The sequence below is a fragment of the Haliaeetus albicilla genome, chromosome 16 (genome assembly GCF_947461875.1).
Source record: "Haliaeetus albicilla chromosome 16, bHalAlb1.1, whole genome shotgun sequence".
NCBI lineage: Eukaryota > Metazoa > Chordata > Aves > Accipitriformes > Accipitridae > Haliaeetus > Haliaeetus albicilla.
The window spans coordinates 7420481-7437631 of NC_091498.1; the positions used below are offsets into that span (position 1 = coordinate 7420481).

At 48.8% G+C, this 17151-nt stretch overlaps 1 protein-coding gene across 1 annotated transcript; it reads left to right on the forward strand.

Annotated features, from left to right (window-relative positions):
• Window positions 1-2218: 2218 nt before the first annotated feature.
• Window positions 2219-8083, forward strand: EDN2 (endothelin 2). Its single transcript, XM_069803402.1, has 5 exons — window positions 2219-2414; window positions 2799-2931; window positions 4090-4209; window positions 5024-5128; window positions 5922-8083. The coding sequence occupies exons 1-5, from the start codon at window positions 2351-2353 to the stop codon at window positions 5983-5985; spliced, it is 486 nt and encodes a 161-aa protein (XP_069659503.1). The 5' UTR covers window positions 2219-2350; the 3' UTR covers window positions 5986-8083.
• Window positions 8084-17151: the final 9068 nt, after the last annotated feature.

Genomic DNA, 17151 nt, shown 5'->3' on the forward strand with positions numbered 1-17151 from the left:
AGAATTTAGCTTATCATTGAACTAGCATCTGGAATGTCACACAGTATCTGAGCTCTGACATAACTCTGAAACTTGGCACAGCTGGAATATGGGCTGTAACAGGTAATGCTGCTATTGTATTTCCCTGTTTTCTTTAGAGTGATTGTTGCATTGGTACAGAGGTTAAAAACTTCCCTCTACCTGTTTGCCTCTCACACTGAAGCTTTATTTTATCAGTTATAACTTTGTTTTCTTATTATTTTAGAATAAAATTTTCACTGTTCCTGCTTTTCTCTGCCTAACATGTCCTCGACCCTGCAATTTTAGCTCTGTTCCTAGATGTACATTTTTCATCTGCTCTGGCCTCCTGTGCCCTCTCACTTTATCCCCACTCGGTAAACAGAGCTCTTGACAGTACCTGCACTCTCATGGGCCATCATAGTCAGAGTTTGGTGAACAGAGCAATAATTTCCCCATAGCATATCTTTTTGATCCCACTGTGGGTTTTCCGCTGCACACATCTTCTGCATGCATCTTGCATGAATACAGAGAGGGATTCACACTGCTGCTTGGTCTGAGTGAACATTAAAGCCTCTTGTCGTTGTTTGCAGGAATGCAATCATAACCCGTTTTGCTTCCATGAGATGCTGTGAGCAGAAACTATTGCTGAGATGAAAGCTGTTTTCCACACTGGCTTACTGCACTTTTTCTTATTTCTCTTTCCATTCCCCATGCACGTGTTACACTTTGCATGAGACCTCACACTGATTCACTGTAATTGCCATCATCTTGCATCTGTTCATGACAACAGTGCAATAAACCCCTAAACTGTTCATTGTAAACAAATAAAAATACACTCCCTTTCCTACAAAGCCTTTAAAAACATCGTGAGAAAGTCAAGTGCGGTAGTTCTTTGTTGGCTCTTCTAACCTGCTCAGGCTCCTAGGCGTACTCCACTCCCAAGATTTACCCAAGATTTGTGAAGCCAGGAGCTGCCTCTCTGAGCTGGAGTGGTGGCCCCAGGGGATACGGGGTGCCTGGAAGCTGTTACCCATCCCTGTTGTGGTCAGTACGCAACGCTTCTCTGGAGGACAGTTTCCTACTTCTGCATGACACACACGATGGGCAAGATGAAGCTGCTTTGCTTGTCTCCTCATGCAGGCCAAGAGGTGACTTCTATATTCTTTGTACCCTAAAAATGTGCAGATAGTGTTGAGTATGCCATCATTAATGTTGAAGCAAAATCAGAGAGTGGTCGGACAGTTTTCTTGCAAGAAATTTTAACTGCTGAACCTAGCAAAAGACTTTATATTGATTTCATAAAAAAAAAAAAAAAAGACAGACAAAGCGGGAACTTTCATTCAACAGTTGTATTTTCCTGAACTGAGTAACACTTTTACTTGACATTTAACTTGTCTTGAATTCTACCTAGTTCACCCAGGGGAAATCAGCTTTCCCCTGCAGACCAGGTTAGCCTGCTAAACCGTCTGGTTTCACTCGCCCAGGTTTTGCCACGACCCGGAGGAGCAGCCCGGGGGAGCCTCTGCGGGGAAGCGCCTGGGGGCGGCATCCACCCCCACGCGTGGGGCGGCCGGCGGGCAGCGGGCTCCCACGGCGGCAAGCGCTGCCTGCACCCCTCCCGCTCCATCTGCCGGCGGCGGCTGCAAACTACCTCCTGCCTTCACCTGCTGCCGGCAGGCTCCGACCCCCGGCCCCGGCTAACCCGAACCCTAACCACCCCCCCGGCTGGGGGGCAGCGGCAGCAGCAGCCGCAGCCCCCACTCGGGACCGCCAGGGGATAGAACACACACACAACACACACAACCCCACACCCGCGGAGCAGCGCGCACACTGTAGCCCCACGCACGGCCGCCCCACGCCGCGTCGCCTCTCCGCCACCTCCCGGCAACTTTCTCCCCGCCCCGTCCCGACCCCGACTCCGCGCTCCCCTGCCCCTCGCTGCGCGGGGAGGTGGAAGGGCCCACGCGTGTTTCGCGCAGCCCGCGGAGCGGCGGGGCTGGCAGCGGGCGGCGGGGCGGCGCGGGGGGGAGGTCGGTCGGTCCGTCCGGCTGGCTGTCTGCCCGCGGGGGGCCGCCACCCCCCCCACGCGTGCCCGCTCCCCGCTTGTTTCCCCCCGCGGCCGCTCCACGCGGCGGGGCGGAGCGGGGCCGTGACGCGGCGGCGGCGGGGCTATAAAGCACCTGCCAGGCGCCCGCCGGCTCCACAGGCATCGCGGCGGCTCCGGCTAAAGCAGCGCACGGAGGAGCAGCGGGAGAGCCGGGGGGGGGGCGGGAAGGAGAAAAAACCCCAAAGCCCGAAGCCTCCAGCTCTCTCCGGCCGTCCCAGCCCCACGCCTGCGAGACCTGCGGCCATGCCTAGCCCCCCCGCCGGCGCCGTGCTGCTGGCGCTCGCCCTCTGCGCCCTCCTGGAAGATGGTGAGCCTCGGGCTGGAGGCGGGGGGGGGCTCTGTGCCCCCCCCGGGCGTGCCTGCCCCGGCGGGGGGACGCATCTGCGCCTCCTCGGCTGGGGGAGTGGGGCTGAAGGGGGTGACCTGGGGTCTGCCCGAAGGCTGGCTGCGGGCTGGGGGGGCATTGCAGGGTGCCCTGGCTCTCGGGGGTAGCCCCTGCTGCTGCCAGGGTTGCGCAAGTCCTTCAGGATCCCGCAGCCTCATCCCTAAGGCTGCACCTCCTGCAAAACTGCCTGCATATTGAAACCACTGTCGTCCTTACCGGGGGTGTAATTGCAGAGGTGACATACTGACGGGCATTCCAGGGCTCTGCACCGAGCCTCCAACTCATCCCTTCCTCCTTCTGCTGCAGGTACGGGCCATCCTCCGCTGGAGTCCCACCTGGCCGCGCACCCGAGGACCAAGCGATGTTCCTGCAACAGCTGGCTGGATAAGGAATGCATTTACTTCTGTCACCTGGATATCATCTGGGTCAACACACCTGGGTGAGAGTGAATGTGGCTTTCTGCGGGGGGTGGTTCTGTTGCTGAGTAAGTGACTGTACTTTCTGATCGAGGATGGGGTTAGGTTAGAGGAAGGTGAGAAGGGGTCCCAGTGCTGTGAGGCTCTTGTAGCACCTGCTCTGGAGAGCATTGCAAGTCCAGTCCTTTCCAACATCTAGAAGGGGCCAAGCTGTGCTTCTGCTCAGGAGTTTCAGTATTACCCACAGGGGAAGGGGGTGAAAGCACAGGGCGCTGCTTCCTCACGGGTTCATCTTTTTCTGAGATTTGTACCTCTGTGAGCCGAAAGCAACACCAAGATGTTATAGCTGCAAGTCAGAAAGTTACTCTACCCGCTTGCGAACTGCAACCCTGACTGCTGACTGCCAGTATTGTTAATGAGACAGTGGTGGGCTGGCACTCAAGTCCTGTGGCTGCCAAGTCCTGCCCTCAAGAATGCTAGAGCTGCTTTCCGAGCAGATTCAGACCAATAGCCATCACACTGTAGCAAAACACATGTACTCAGGTGTGGTTATAATCATGCTTGCTAACGTGCAATTACAACTCACTGCTTGCTCGGAGAATAGTTGCAGTCACTGCCAGTCCTAAACCCTCTGGGAGAGTAGATTGTGATCAAAGATGGAGCGGGAATGTGCTAACAGCTCTGAAAGCATGCTGTGATCAGAAGAACCTGTTATGGCCCCAAGACATCTTCATTTGTACTACGTCCTGTGTGTTAAAACCCATGGGGGGAGGGAAAGCCCTGATATCTTTGTGCTTGAAAAACTGGTCACTTGCTGCTGGTGGGGCTAGTGAACTGGGGCAGCCACGCTCCTCGTGTGCTTTGCCACCCAGGTGAACAGCCAGCTCGCCTAGTCCATGCGGCGACCCTTGCACGGGTGCCTGGGCTGCTGCAAGGAGAGAAAATTCCACTGGCAACCCAGCACATACTGGCAATCTCCCTGGGAGGGGTAGGGTGGGGAAAACAGTAGGTGGGAGAGCAGCTGGAGTTTAAAGGCTTAGACATATCAGTGACCTTTTCACCTTATGTCTATAGATGAGTCTTTTATTATCCTGGCACTGGCTTGGCTGCCTCCCAGGACACTGTTATAAACCTGTTGGCTAATAAAAAGTTGCATAGCTGATTTCTTTTGTTTTTAACAGACACACCGCTCCCTATGGCTTGGGAAGCCCGCCAAGGCGGCGCAAGAGATCGCTCAGCAGGTGCGAATGCTCGCACTGGAGGGACAACATCTGTGTCACCTTCTGCCAAGCAGAGCCTGGGTAAGTCGAGGGGGTCCTGGGGATGTCCCCGGGGGTTGCTCGGCAAGGATGCAAGCAGACAGACAAAGCTTAGGAGCTGCAGTAACTCTACAGCCTCCCTGGGGATGTCTGTGCAGCTCTTTGCAAACAGCTGGAACTTGTCTAGTGGCTTTCATAACCCTCCCAAGAGGCCCTGGCAAAGTGTCACTAGGGTGTTTTTGTTGTACAATAGTCTCTTTACTAGCTGATATGAAGCAATGTTACCTCCATCCCTCCTGCTGCCAGGAGGCTGAGGAAGTGCTAGGTGCGCTGGTGGGAAGGGAGGAACCGGCAGCATGCTGGGAGAGGAACAAGCAGAGGGTGTGAAGCTTTGGGACACTAGTGTCTCTTGCATGGCTCAGGTGGGAGAGGCTGCAGGAGACTAGGACCACTGTGAGCTGGGACCCAGAAGTCAAATATCTTCTGTAGCCATCTCTTTTTATAGTGCACATGGGCTCTCAGTTGTCTCACTTCAGCCAGCAGCATAGAGGAGTGCTTACACTGTGGGGAGGTGGGGAGCAAAGTCATTGTAGAGATCTGTCATTAATTTCATAGCAAGGCAATAGCTAAAATCCCCAATCATTAAATATGACTGTGAATAGAGTGAGGTCTGACAGAAGAGGATAGCAGTAAAAGTGAGCTATGAATAGCTCTCAAATAGCTGCAATTAACCCTTCAAAAACATGCATTCAACTGTCTTAGTCTGTCACTGGTGATGTTAGAGCAACACTCCCCCTGGTACTTACCACAGCATGGTTGGACGTGAGTCGTTCATGCGTCTCCTCTTGCTCATTAGGTATCTCCAGAATCTGAAGCTCCCAGTGAGCTCTGGAGCATCAGTGAAATCTCCGCAGACCGCTGGCATGAGGCCTTCCCATCATGGCCTGCTGAGAGCTCTCAGGTGAGCATGCCACTTAAACCCACTCTGAACATCCCTCATAAGCACTTTAAGATCTGCGGTTGTGACCCCAGACTGCAGTTACCACTTGGATTTGACCTGACTTCTCCCTCTTGTCTCCTTGTAAATGAGTACACTTGACTATTTCTGCTTTCTGTAGAATTGAACGCTAACAGCTGAGGGAACCAGGGTTGCTTGTGTCCTTCCAAAACTGGAGGAATATTACATAAAATGTAATTCTTGATTGGACTGGGAAATTCCTCTGATATGGGACAGGCAAATGGGCAATGTACAAGAAGCGGGGGAAGGGACAGCATCATGTAGGAAAATGATTGATTGGGCAGCAACTTTGGACCAAAGGAGACAGCTTTTCTCACATCACATCAGTGAGTTGCGGAACTCCCTGCTGGAAAAAAAACGCGGACTCCAGAAGTGTAAATGAGTTAAAGGGAGCTGGCAAACTGACGGAGGGTTGGTCTCCTGGTGGCAGTTAAATCAGATGCAATGGGAACACTTTCTGCAAGGCAGATCCGGGAAAGCATCACTTGGGTCATGCCCTGCTGCAGGACTCCTTGAATCCTCTGCCACCGGCCACTGGTGGAAAGAGGATATTGGGCTAGATGGATCTCCGCTGTGGCTTAATACAGCTGCAGCTAGAAATTCCCCTTCTTCCTTCCCCCGTCTTCTGCCTCACAATAAATCTTGGCGAGGGGTAGACAAATATCATAATATGGGCTGTTGCTGAGTAGTAGGAAAATGGACTGGAGAATGAATATTGTGTCTCTTCTGTTTACAGGGATCTTGCCGTCTCCAGTCTGCGGTTCAGCAAACATCAGCACCGTTCTCGGAGGAATGCATAGCCAACAGTTTTGCCTTGGGAGAAAAACATCTAGAAGAAGAAGAGATAAGAAGCAGGTGCATACCAAGTTCACCAGAAGAATTTGGAGTCCCGTGGGTGCCACTAACTCCGCTGTGGGTACTTAGAGCTGAAGGAAAGGCCATGAGTGGAAGGGGGAAGAAGTGGAAGTCTCCATGCTCCTGTTGCGTGAACCAGTACTGCATGCACTCCAGAGACTGTTGTAAAGGGAAAACTGTCTCTCTATACAGTCATTGATGTGTCGTGGAGCTGAATTGTGCCTTTTTGGATCAGGCAAGGGTCTTGCTGGAGGAGTACTAGCTTAACTCTGCACTGGAGTCCTAGGCAGAGGGTCAGCCCGCGCAGGGCAGTTGAATCTCTCGCAAACCAGACAGCTCTATGCAGTGCTGGACCTGGCAGCACTGAGCCCGTGTCACTGCCTGGTCTGCTCTGCCCTTGAGCCGTGTTTGAGCATGGTTCCAGCTTGGCCCCATTCAGAGGTGGTTTGGCTGGTCACTGTAGATGGGGATAAACTGCCTCTAGCGTGAGCCCACCTTTGCACTTTTTTCTCTTACTTGGCAGACAGTGCGATGTGCGTATGAATGAGACTCCCATGGTAAAACAGCTCCCAGTTTTTATTAAAAAATATATATCATCTAGAAGCCGGAAAGCCAACGGAGTAGTCAGTGGCATTCTTTGGCTGAGAAATTCACTGAAGAGCCATCCTTAAGTGGCTCTTGTTTAGGTGGAGGATAGCTTGCTTACACTGGAGCTTGCATCAAATCTGAGCATGACCCCTGCTATCAGGCACAGCAGTGGCAGGGGTGGGGAGGCTGAAGTGGAGCTGTGTTTCAGCAGGAGCCCCGTGCATGCAGCTCCATGTAGCCTGGGGGAGGGAGCCCCGCTGGGTCCGAGGCAGAGCCGAGCTGCTAGTCTGGATGAGTTCAGTGCTGTGAATCTGTCTCATCTCCTTGGACATACCCTTAGTGGGGTAGAGTACTTCCAGCTCTTAACCTAATATCCCAGCTTTCTTTCAGCTCTGCCTGAAAGGAGAGGCTAGGGGCAGAGAAGATGGGTGGTGGGAAAATAGCACACAAAGGCTTGCTTGCTGCTTCGCTTAGATCAGGTCTCTGAGTCAGGCTCTGTATAATAAATGACCAGTATATGGATAGCATGTCACTATGAGAAGTGTAACCTGAATAGAGAATGCATTAGGCAGGGGGCAGGCAGGTGGGATTGATGTGGAGGAAAGGATTGGTAAGAAGAGAGCACACCACTGCCTGCATAGCTTTAGAAGAAAGGCTGGGATTTAAACCCATGCCAGAATCATGGCAGCTTCCACAGCTATGGAGCAGCACGGTGCTGCTGGCCCAGAGGAAGGAAGGAATAATTTGGAAAAAATACTGAGCCCAGGACCTAGAAACCAATCTTGCAGGCAAACACAGTCTGAAGGCTCTGGAGCTGTATCACAAATGCACTTTTGTTTGCCTGGGCAGATGAACTTCTATTATAAATCGTGGCTGCAGCTGTCATCTGATTAGTGCAGACAAACAATTGCTCTCCTGGAACCACTGTTGGATCCCCCTTGCTGCCCAATCCAGTATTACATGAGGCATTTAAAAAGGCTGCTTGAAGTTGGTGGTGGACCAAAATCTGTGGCTGTTGCAAATGTAGTCCCATTGGACATACAAAATACTCCCTTGATTATGCTTTAAGCCCTAGAGGGGGAAAAAATGAGACCAATTGATTGTATTGTAAATGAAACAGCAGACTAATCATTTGGTCCCCAAAGCTGCAGAGAATCTTTTCTATATTTGACCTTCTGAAGGTTTGAGTCATTCTGAAAAAAAAAAATCCTGAAAGGATTTGTTCCAGAGGAAACTTTGCACATGGTTTAATGTGAGCCTAGTAATTTAAAATAAAACTACTGCTGTAAAGTACTATGTATATCTCCTTGTGTGTATAATGTCTCCTCTTTAAGTGACTTATTGCACACATACCATATGTAGCATCCTGAAATCTGTATATTTATTTAAATCTATTGACTTTTTTAGACAGTAATTTGCAAAATTTAATTTTTAATAAATAATAATAAAAGTCAATACATTTTTCTTCCTTATTTGATGGCTGGGAGGTGGTGGATGAAATGAAAGAAATCCAGATGGCCAAAAGCACTGTGAAAGTGAGTGGGACAGCAGAGCTGGGTGAGAATTGGGAGGCTGTGTAGTCTTGTGAATGGTTCAAATTTCAGTTCAAAGTGAATCCATCTAGCTGGCTTAAACATTCCTTAACTTAAAATAAATACCTCGTTCCTTTCTAGATGTCTGTGGGAACATAGATGTGAAATTATCACCAACTTATTGTGCTTAGGGCTGTGGATGCTGAGACCAGCTTGAATCCTTGTGCCAAGGGATCCTGTTTTCCCACGGCTGAGTCCTTTTCCTCAAAAGTTGGGGAACAGTGGGTGTTGGCATCACAGGGACAGAGCAACCACACACCCTCTCCCACACCCACCAACTTTTAGATCTGAGTTTTGCTGATTGTTTTAATTTATTTATTTTTTTAAAAAGTACAGTTAAATAGCCATCATCCATTTGATGGTCTTTGCCTGAAGACCAGGCCATTGATTATTCTGGTGTAGTTAACTCAGTGAATCTCATAGCATAACTATGAGAAGGGAATAAAAAAGAAACATTAAAGTAATAGCTAGCACTATGCTTACTGCACACCCAGAAACCATAGGACTTCTTCGTGGGTTTCAATGGCTGCTTCCTGGGAACAGTAATTCAGAGACCTACAGCCCCATCCTTTCCTACTGCCCAGCTTTCTTGGCTGAGCTGCATCTCTCATGGCCAAGCCTCCACCCTGTGACTTGGAGTTAAAGTGTTGGAAAATCAGGGTCCTCCAGATGTTTCTACGACAAGAAGACATAGTTTCTATACTTTAATGATAAAGGTCCATGATAAAAAGGACTTTGAATTACAGGTAAAAGGGAAAAAAAGATACCCTGAAAACCTGCAAATTTCCTATGTATAATATCTAAGGTGCAATTCTCCCCTCTTCTGCTCAAACTTGTTCCAGAACAGGCCTGAAAATTTTGCCTGTTTGGGATAATTTCCATAGTGTCCTGCTTGGACTGATTTCAGGTGGTGTGAATGAGGAAGCTGAGGGCTGTTGAAAATTCATACATTTCCCAGGAAAGATTTCACCATCATCTGGAACATCTATTGAGTCAGCTGTGGGCCCAGCCTTTTATTTGTCTTTCTTAAATCACAGAACTATGAGCTTAGTCAGCCCTCGGTCTCAGAGAATAAAGCATCCCTGCTCGGGCAGCTCGAGGCCCAGCCAGCTGCAAGGGTAATAGCACAAGGGGAGCATCACATTTGCTGGAGGTGGGACCACAAGAAATGCTCTCCAACCCTGCTACAGTATGTGGGCTTGAAGCGAGACATCCAAACAGGGAAAGAGAAAATTTGAACTAATCCATTTGTGGGTGGGTGGGTTGTGTTGTTTTGTTGTTGTTTTTTTGTTTTTGTTTTTGTTTTTTTTTCCTGGCCCTAAGATCAATGGACAGAGGAAAATTTGACACAGGGCTGAATGATGGAAAATCTTCCAGGGCAGGCTATCCACATTCACTCGGGGAACCTTTGGACTCACCGGTGAATGCTACAGAAGGAAATACTGGAAGTCAACTTCTCTGGAAAAACAGTTTAAAAATACCACAGGCCAGACATCCAGAAAAGTCCCCCAAGGCCCTGATCACAAAATCTCAGAAGACCTCCTTGCTAGGATCTTCTATAAGGCCACCAAGTGCTGAGGAGCAACCTGAGCCTGGCAGTAACCCAATGGTGTTGCCTGGAACAATGCCAACATCTGTGCAAAGCCCAGTCCTTCGGGTACAGTTTTAATTGCAAGAGCTAATTAGGTATCACCCAAGGGAAGAAGAGAAGGGAGATGTTTAAGAGCACCTTAATTAGGGTGCAAAGGGAGAAGACAGGACTGTGCTTATTCTGAGGTTATTGAATTCAGTGGTGAAGATTAGCTGAAGCTGGTTGGAGGAGGCATATTTTATAAATTCTCACATGTAACAGGAAAGAACAGAATAACAAAACTTTAATTAAGAGGAAAATCCAGGAAAGCAGGCAACTTCCAAAGCCAGTTCTAAAGTATAAGTGATAGGGTGTCTTTTCTAAGATACAACATTTTGATTGAGCAGTCTTTTTTATGATTGACAGTTCCCATAAAAGTGGATCTCTTGTGCCCTGCATGTGATTCTGGCATTTTTTTCTGCAGCAGGAGTTCCTGAACAAGGGCCCTTTCTAGATGGCCCATAGGCAGCTAACTTTCCTTCTGCACTATGGGACAGTTCTGTCCTCATCAGGTTAGGCAATATTTTTTTTGATGGGACTTTGTTCACGTCTCGTATTTGTTGAACTGATAGGTTCTGCTTGGGAGAAGATGTGTTGACATAAAAATAGAAGGATGCTTTGAGTGAGGGCTATTTGGGTGGATGCCTTTTCAAGGCCAGCACGTTGATGCTTTGATGGAAAGAAGCAGCTGTCCATGGCAGATATCTGCTTTGCTATAAGATTTTCCTGCCTGGCATTTTGTAATTTTGCACTGTTTTGGTTTGGATCACCCTGCAGAAGAGCCGGGCCTTATGAAATAAGACCTAGGGTGTAACAGGAGGGGAAGGGACACTGAATAATGGGTGCAGGGTCATACTTTGCCATGGGTCATCAGCTGGTCCGTGTGCCTTTGATTTCAGCACCTGTGGCCTGAGCTACAAGATCAGGGGCCCTGTGGAGGTTGAATATGGTCCAGCGGTACAGACCCCCCAGACAGTACCAGTGGCCTCTCCAGTAGCTACGTCTCTATCTATAGGATTCAATCTATTACAGAAATCTTTCACTCCTGCAGGTGACTAAAGCTGAAGCTACACAGCACTGAGGAAGATATTCTGCAAAAGGTCTCTCTGGGAAATACCTCCTGTGAGCACTTGTGCTGTAATGCCAAGGTTAGAATAATGTAATTCAATGGAATGGAAGCTTCTCAGTGTTCTCCACCACTGAGAGGTTCTCCAGTCATCTTGGCCATGGCCAGGGTGCAACCATGTGGTTTGGCTTGCACCTGTCAGACTATGGCAGGATACGGCATGTGTCCACGGGTAGTTCTAGCCAAGGAAATAGAAGGCTTGATTAAACTTCTGTGTTTAAATTTGCTAAATCTTGTCTCTAGCCCCAGTATCCTTGGGTATGAAGATTATTGACTTGACTGGTTGTCTTGAGCTAGCTGGAGTGGGGAACAAGTGGATCTACAGTGGATGTAAGCTCCATAATTCATGCCTTCTGCCACAGGCTGGTGAGCTCTCTGCCGTCAGCTGCATCCCACATCTTCAGGATCTCCTAGCTGTGGGGCAAGAAAAGCCATGGGCTCTTTGGATGTCACACCCAGGTCTGGACATCACACTAACTGACCACAACCTGTTTTATCTGATCCAGGCAACAGTGAAGTACAAAACACTGAAATTCCTCCCATGGGAGCTAGGTCTCAAGTTTAACCCTTAATCACTTCCTTTAAGAGGGGATTGGTAGGAAAGCTGAGGCAGGCAGAGCTGGCATGAAACTGTTGGGTGAAGCACATCTCCATCTGTCAAACCTTCCTCTGACACACAGCGGGAACATTATACAGCCTATGAACCTGTTTGAAGTCCTTTCCTCAACCTCACACCTGCTCACTGATGAGAAACCGTGTGTCTCTCACTCATCTAACTTCTCTAAGACCTTTGAGGAGACCTTACAGGCACTCCCTTGTTAAAAGGAAACACGTGTTCCTCTTCAAAGCACTGCTCCACCAGATTGCCCTGCAAAGGCGAGATGGTTTCACTGACCTCCCTGAGGGAAAAGCTTCTTGAAGTGACAAGGTTGACTTAACAACCTTCAACAGGGCAAATCTGCACCCTTTGGTCTTCATCCCCCCTTTATCCTCTAGCATTGACTCTGATGCCAGACTAAACCCAGTGGGAAAACTGAGCTGGTAGAAATTCAGTTCAGGAGAAGTGAGGGAGGAGGTTTCTGATGGTTTAGTGATTTCAGCTGGGTCAGATGAGTCGGGAGCTGAAAGATGAAGCCCTGTGAGCAGCTAAACGTCTGGCTGAGAGTCTGAAATGTGGGAGGCCAACAAGACCATCGAGATTTTGCAGGTGGAATTTACCATAGAAATGGCTTCTAGTGATTTTTGTTTCTCATCTCAGGTGACAACAGGAGGCTTTTGAGAGGGTGGAGGTTGAAGCAGTAGATTTAAATGGGCACAGTCAGATTAAGTAATCACACAGTTTAAAACTGTATTCGTTAGCTGTTCTGAGTAACGAATACAGGCTCATGCCCCACCCTGGCAATGAGCTCCAGGTAAGTATATCCGTGATCCCACAAGGAGCTTGGTGAAGCATGGAAGGTGTGAACACCCTTAGCCACACACTGTATGAGAAGGGAGCTGAAGCCTTCAACTCACCCTGCAGCCAAAGCCAGCAGTCAGCAGAGCCACGTCCCATCACTGGATGTGCACCCTCTCCAGGAGCACAAGGCTGGTGGTTGCTCTCCCAGGCTCACAGTGTGGATTTCTTTGGAAGCAGTGTAGCGGAGGGGTATCCTCCCTTTCACCGTCTGCTGTGATCCCAGAGGGTGCATGCTGCCTAGACGAGGAGCACAGAGGGGAAGACAGCTTGTTTTCTGATTGAAACAAACTCTTTTTCTCCAGTTTTGTTGGTGAGGGGGAGGGAGGATGCTACTGGCTCTGTTAAAGCATCTGTGCTGGAAATGGTCATTCCTGTAGCGCATCTGGAGCATGCTGGAAGTACAGCTCAGTGTGTAGTTGGTGTAGTCCAGAGGACAGGGTATGAACACCTTGCTGAACAGCTTTCCCTTGTGAATTAACAGGAAAACACCTGAAGTGCTGCATTCCAAAGGAAAGAATGACAAAGCTGATCAGAAAGACTTCCATGAACTCTGGGATCCCTTGTCTGTGACGGGGTTGTTCTGGCAATATACCTAGGAGTTGTGAGAGTCTACAGAGGCTGGGAAATCATATTCCCTTTCCTCCCAAAGACAGAGATCTCCCTTGAGCATAGCCGTGCATTCATTTTATTATGAGACTAATAGCACATTATTTGCAATATGTGTTAACCAATTCAATAAGTCACCCTGATGTTTTGGGGGGGGGGGGTTGTAGTTTTCAATACATGCTATGAAAACCTCCAAGACTTCATTTCAGCCACAAGACCATAACAGTTTAGACAAGATCTGAAATGGTGAATAACCCCCTCCCTGGAGATTTGATGGCAAATACGAGGTATGCCTCTGTGACTTTATTATTAAAACAGAATGATCTCCCTCCAGCTCTGTTGGAGGGGGAGGAGGAGGGAGCACACATGGAGCAATTAAGAAAAATGTCTTTGACCTTCAGCAACTTAATCAGCTGCCAGTGTTCTTCCTAATAGTGTGCTAATGGTTAAGTTCTTCTGGATGCCATAAAAAGTGCTATAACTGGAGGCTACAATAAAGTGCTGATCAACCCATCAAGTGAGTCAATCCAAAAGTAATATCTGTCTTTGTAATGACTATAATAAAACCTATGCCAAGCCAGGAGATGACGTGAATAAGAATGCTGCTTAATTATGCTGGGCTGCAACGCTGGGTGAATTTGCCACACTTCTGCAAACTTGCTCTTGGGTGACATTCCCACTCCTGCCTAGGAAAGCCAAACTTCATACTTGTGTGGCCAGTGCTCCAAGGAGAGTCCTAAGAAGTTTGTGCAGGTGACATCTCCATCCAAGCCGACTAGAGTTTTGGTGCAGAAAAGGCTGTTGAATTTGGGCTGGGGCTCTTCATCCCGGGAGTAACTGCACTGACAAAAAGCAGGTTGGAGGCATGACTGCAATTCCCTTTTTGAGAGGTTGGGGCTGGGAAGAGGAGAAAAGGTGTTTATAGATTTCATGTATCCTGGTGTTAAAGATAGCCTAACATTTAATGCCATGGTATTGAAACAGGGTGAAAGTTCAGCAAAGCACCCAACAGCACCATGGGATGAAGTAGTTGAGTGCTGTGCTAAAAAGGGATAGAGGTAATGAAGCAGAAAGCACCCCTGGTGGAGGGGAAAGGCCTGGGTGAATCAGAGAGGCCCTTCCTGGTGCTGGGGATGGAGCTAAGGAGCTGACAGAGGTTGAACACCATCCCTGAGTATTTACCATGAAGAAGGCAATGATCAAGTGCCCTTCAAAGGTACCTCATGGGGTAACAGGAGCAGATGGACTGGAGGAGCATCCCATGCATGCTGCCTTTTCTTGATCTCCCTGAGAGCTGAGGGCACTCAGCACCCCCAGGCAACTGCTCACCTCTTGAAGGATGGAGCACAACCCACACTGGGCTTCCTCTTTGACTCCCATGCCCTTTACAAATCAAGTTTTGCCTGTCTTGCCCTTTACAAAGGCACAGGTGAATAGTGGGGGCAGTGGGCAGTGAGTAAACCAACACTGGGATCTCATATCTCCCTGCTTTGGGAATTGTCCTTCTGTTCACAGACAGCAGGGGAATGGAATGGAGCATGAAGGGACGGCGGGTGCCAGGTGCCGAGGCACCTGCTGCTATCAATGGAAGGATGGCATTCTTTTCCTACAAAACATAGCCAGTGTTTTGGGATCCCTTTGAGCACAAAGCTGCTCTCCAGGATGCTAAGAAGCAGGAACCTAATTCACAAACCCAGCATGGAGCTGGTGGAAAACACGCCGCAGCCTTTCAAGGAATCGCGGAGTGGATTCCTCCCCCATTGGTAAAGAAAACAGGATGCAGGCCACATTCCTGCTCGCATAGACAAGGCTCTCCACACCAGCACAAACACATTTTCTCAGTTCCAATTAAACCCTGGCTTTATATCACCTTGCTGCTGATAAGGGTCTGATTAATGGAAGAATTGTCTTCTTTTTTTTTTTTTAATAAAGTCTCTGGTGCTAATTGTTTTTTCCCTCTCCCATTTCTTGTTTAAAAGGCGCTTTCTAGGAGGGCTGCTGATTGTGCTGGAAGTTGTATGGGAACACTTAGTCTCTTCCTGGTTTTGTTTTGGGGGCTAACTGCTGCCACTGAGACTAGCAGGTCCAATAGACAAATCACCTCTGCGGATAACCGGCAAAATCCTGCCCTTGTGCCTCCCGATAAACAAGTGCAGATTCATGTGTTTGTTCATGACACAGAAAGCAGCCAGAACAATGATTTGGTGACTTTTTGCCAGTGTTGTTTCCTCTGGAGAGCCGACTTCCCTTGCGCAGCCTCAGGTGCATAGCAACAGCTCAGCAAAACAAAAGCCAACCAGTGCAAGGCATTAGAAAAATATTATCCTGGTCCGAAGGGTGGGGCTCGCCTTCCCATCGGCACCTTGGTGCTGGGATCAGCCCCAAAGCCAAACCTTCCCGCGATGCAGCCGTGTGCATGCCAGGCTAATTAGCTAACCATTCTGCTCCCAGGTAAAGCTGCAGGAGTGGTACGAGAGGCGGCTTCTGCTCCAAGCCCATGGGGGACGGTGTGATGATGTGCACATGTGTCATAGTTTAAGTGAAGGGCTGGAGTCTTAATTTAAAAATGTGGTTTCTTCAGTCATCAAAAAGTGTCTTTGCTCTCTGCCCTCCATGGGGTAATGTCAGGTGGGAATGGCTCCGTCACCATGTTTGTTGTCCAGCCTCTAAGATGAAGAGTCTTGAGCAGAGATGCGATCAGGGAGCCACACTGTTCCTCATACCTCAGCCCTGGTGCAGGTAAGAAGTCAGTCCCTACAAGACCTGACAGAAGTTGACACATGGTACTTGGCCTCTGAAGTGTCCTTGAGCATCTCTTTTGCCTGTGCTGGAGCAGTTCAGCTCTGCATTGTCACTGTGTCCCTGGGGAAGCTCACTAGGAGATGGTGTTGAAATGACTGATAGAGCAGAAATGCCTGAGACCCTGAGCTTCTTTCCTAGACATACCAGCAGAGGGGAAGCACAGCCAAGGAGCTCAGAGGGACAGGATGTGAAGGAGACCAGCAAAATCAGTGACTGATAAAGCAAATGGAAATTGTGAACAAAGAAGGAATCAGCCAGTCTGGGCCAGTGGGGCTGAAGATGTCTGAGTTAATGGGGGAAATGCTCTGCTAAAAAGTCCTGTCTAGTGCATGGCAGGCTGCTATCATGCTCTCTGGGCTGGTCGCACCTGTAGGAAACTTTCAGACCTCACTGTGCTGCTGTGCCCACCTGGGCACCCGCTGTTTGGTGAAGCATTAGCTGTGTGCCTGCTGCGTGCAGGGAGTGTGTGACCCAGTCCACACCATCACATTTTCTCAAGTTGTGGGGTACTGCACTGTTGATTGCTCCTCTACATTCACTGATGGATGACTGCCTTTCCCCAGTCTGGGGAAAAGGCTGGCCTTTTCCTTTCCTCTTCTATTTCCACATTTCCCTGACTGAAGTTTTCCACACTTTTTCTGCACATCTTTCCCCATCTCCATCCCACAGCTGTGGTCCCCTGCTCTGCTTTTCCTTCCCCTTTCTTTATCTTTCTAGCTTTTTGCTTGTCCTGGTTTTGGCTGGGATAGAGTTAATTTTCTTCTTAGTAGCTGGTACAGTGTGTTTTGGATTTAGTGTGAGAATAATGTTGATAACACACTGATGTTTTAGTTGTTGCTAAGTAGTGCTTATCCTAAGTTAAGGATTTTTCAGTTTCCCATGCTCTGCCAGCAAGCAGGTGTACAAGAAGCTGGGAGGGACCATGGCCAGGACAGCTGACCCAAAAGTGGCCAACGGGATATTCCATACCAGAGAATGTCGTGCTCAGTATATAAACTGGAGGGAGCTGGCTGGGGTGGGGGTGGATCACTGCTCGGGTGTTGGACACTGGGTGGTGAGCAATTGCATTGTGCATCACTTGTCTCCTCTTGGGTCTAATTTCTCTCTTTTTGTTCTATTCTTTTTCATTACAATTATTATTATTGCTATTATATTTGTATTATTACTATTGTTATTATTTTATTTTAGTTATTAAACTGTTCATATCTCAACCCACGAGTTTTACTTTTCTTTCCAATTCTCCTCCCCATCCCACTGGGACGGGGGACGAATGAGCAGGTGGCTGCGTGGTGCTTAGTTTCTGGCTGG

What these genes read in the sequence shown, in the direction of transcription:
- EDN2 (XM_069803402.1), top strand. Translation starts at nt 2,351, where the DNA reads ATGCCTAGCCCCCCCGCCGGCGCCGTGCTGCTGGCGCTCGCCCTCTGC. An exon ending in ATCTGGGTCAACACACCTGG is followed by an intron (nt 2,932 to 4,089) that starts GTGAGAGTGAAT and finishes TGTTTTTAACAG; the next exon opens with ACACACCGCTCCCTATGGCT. An exon ending in GGCCTGCTGAGAGCTCTCAG is followed by an intron (nt 5,129 to 5,921) that starts GTGAGCATGCCA and finishes TTCTGTTTACAG; the next exon opens with GGATCTTGCCGTCTCCAGTC.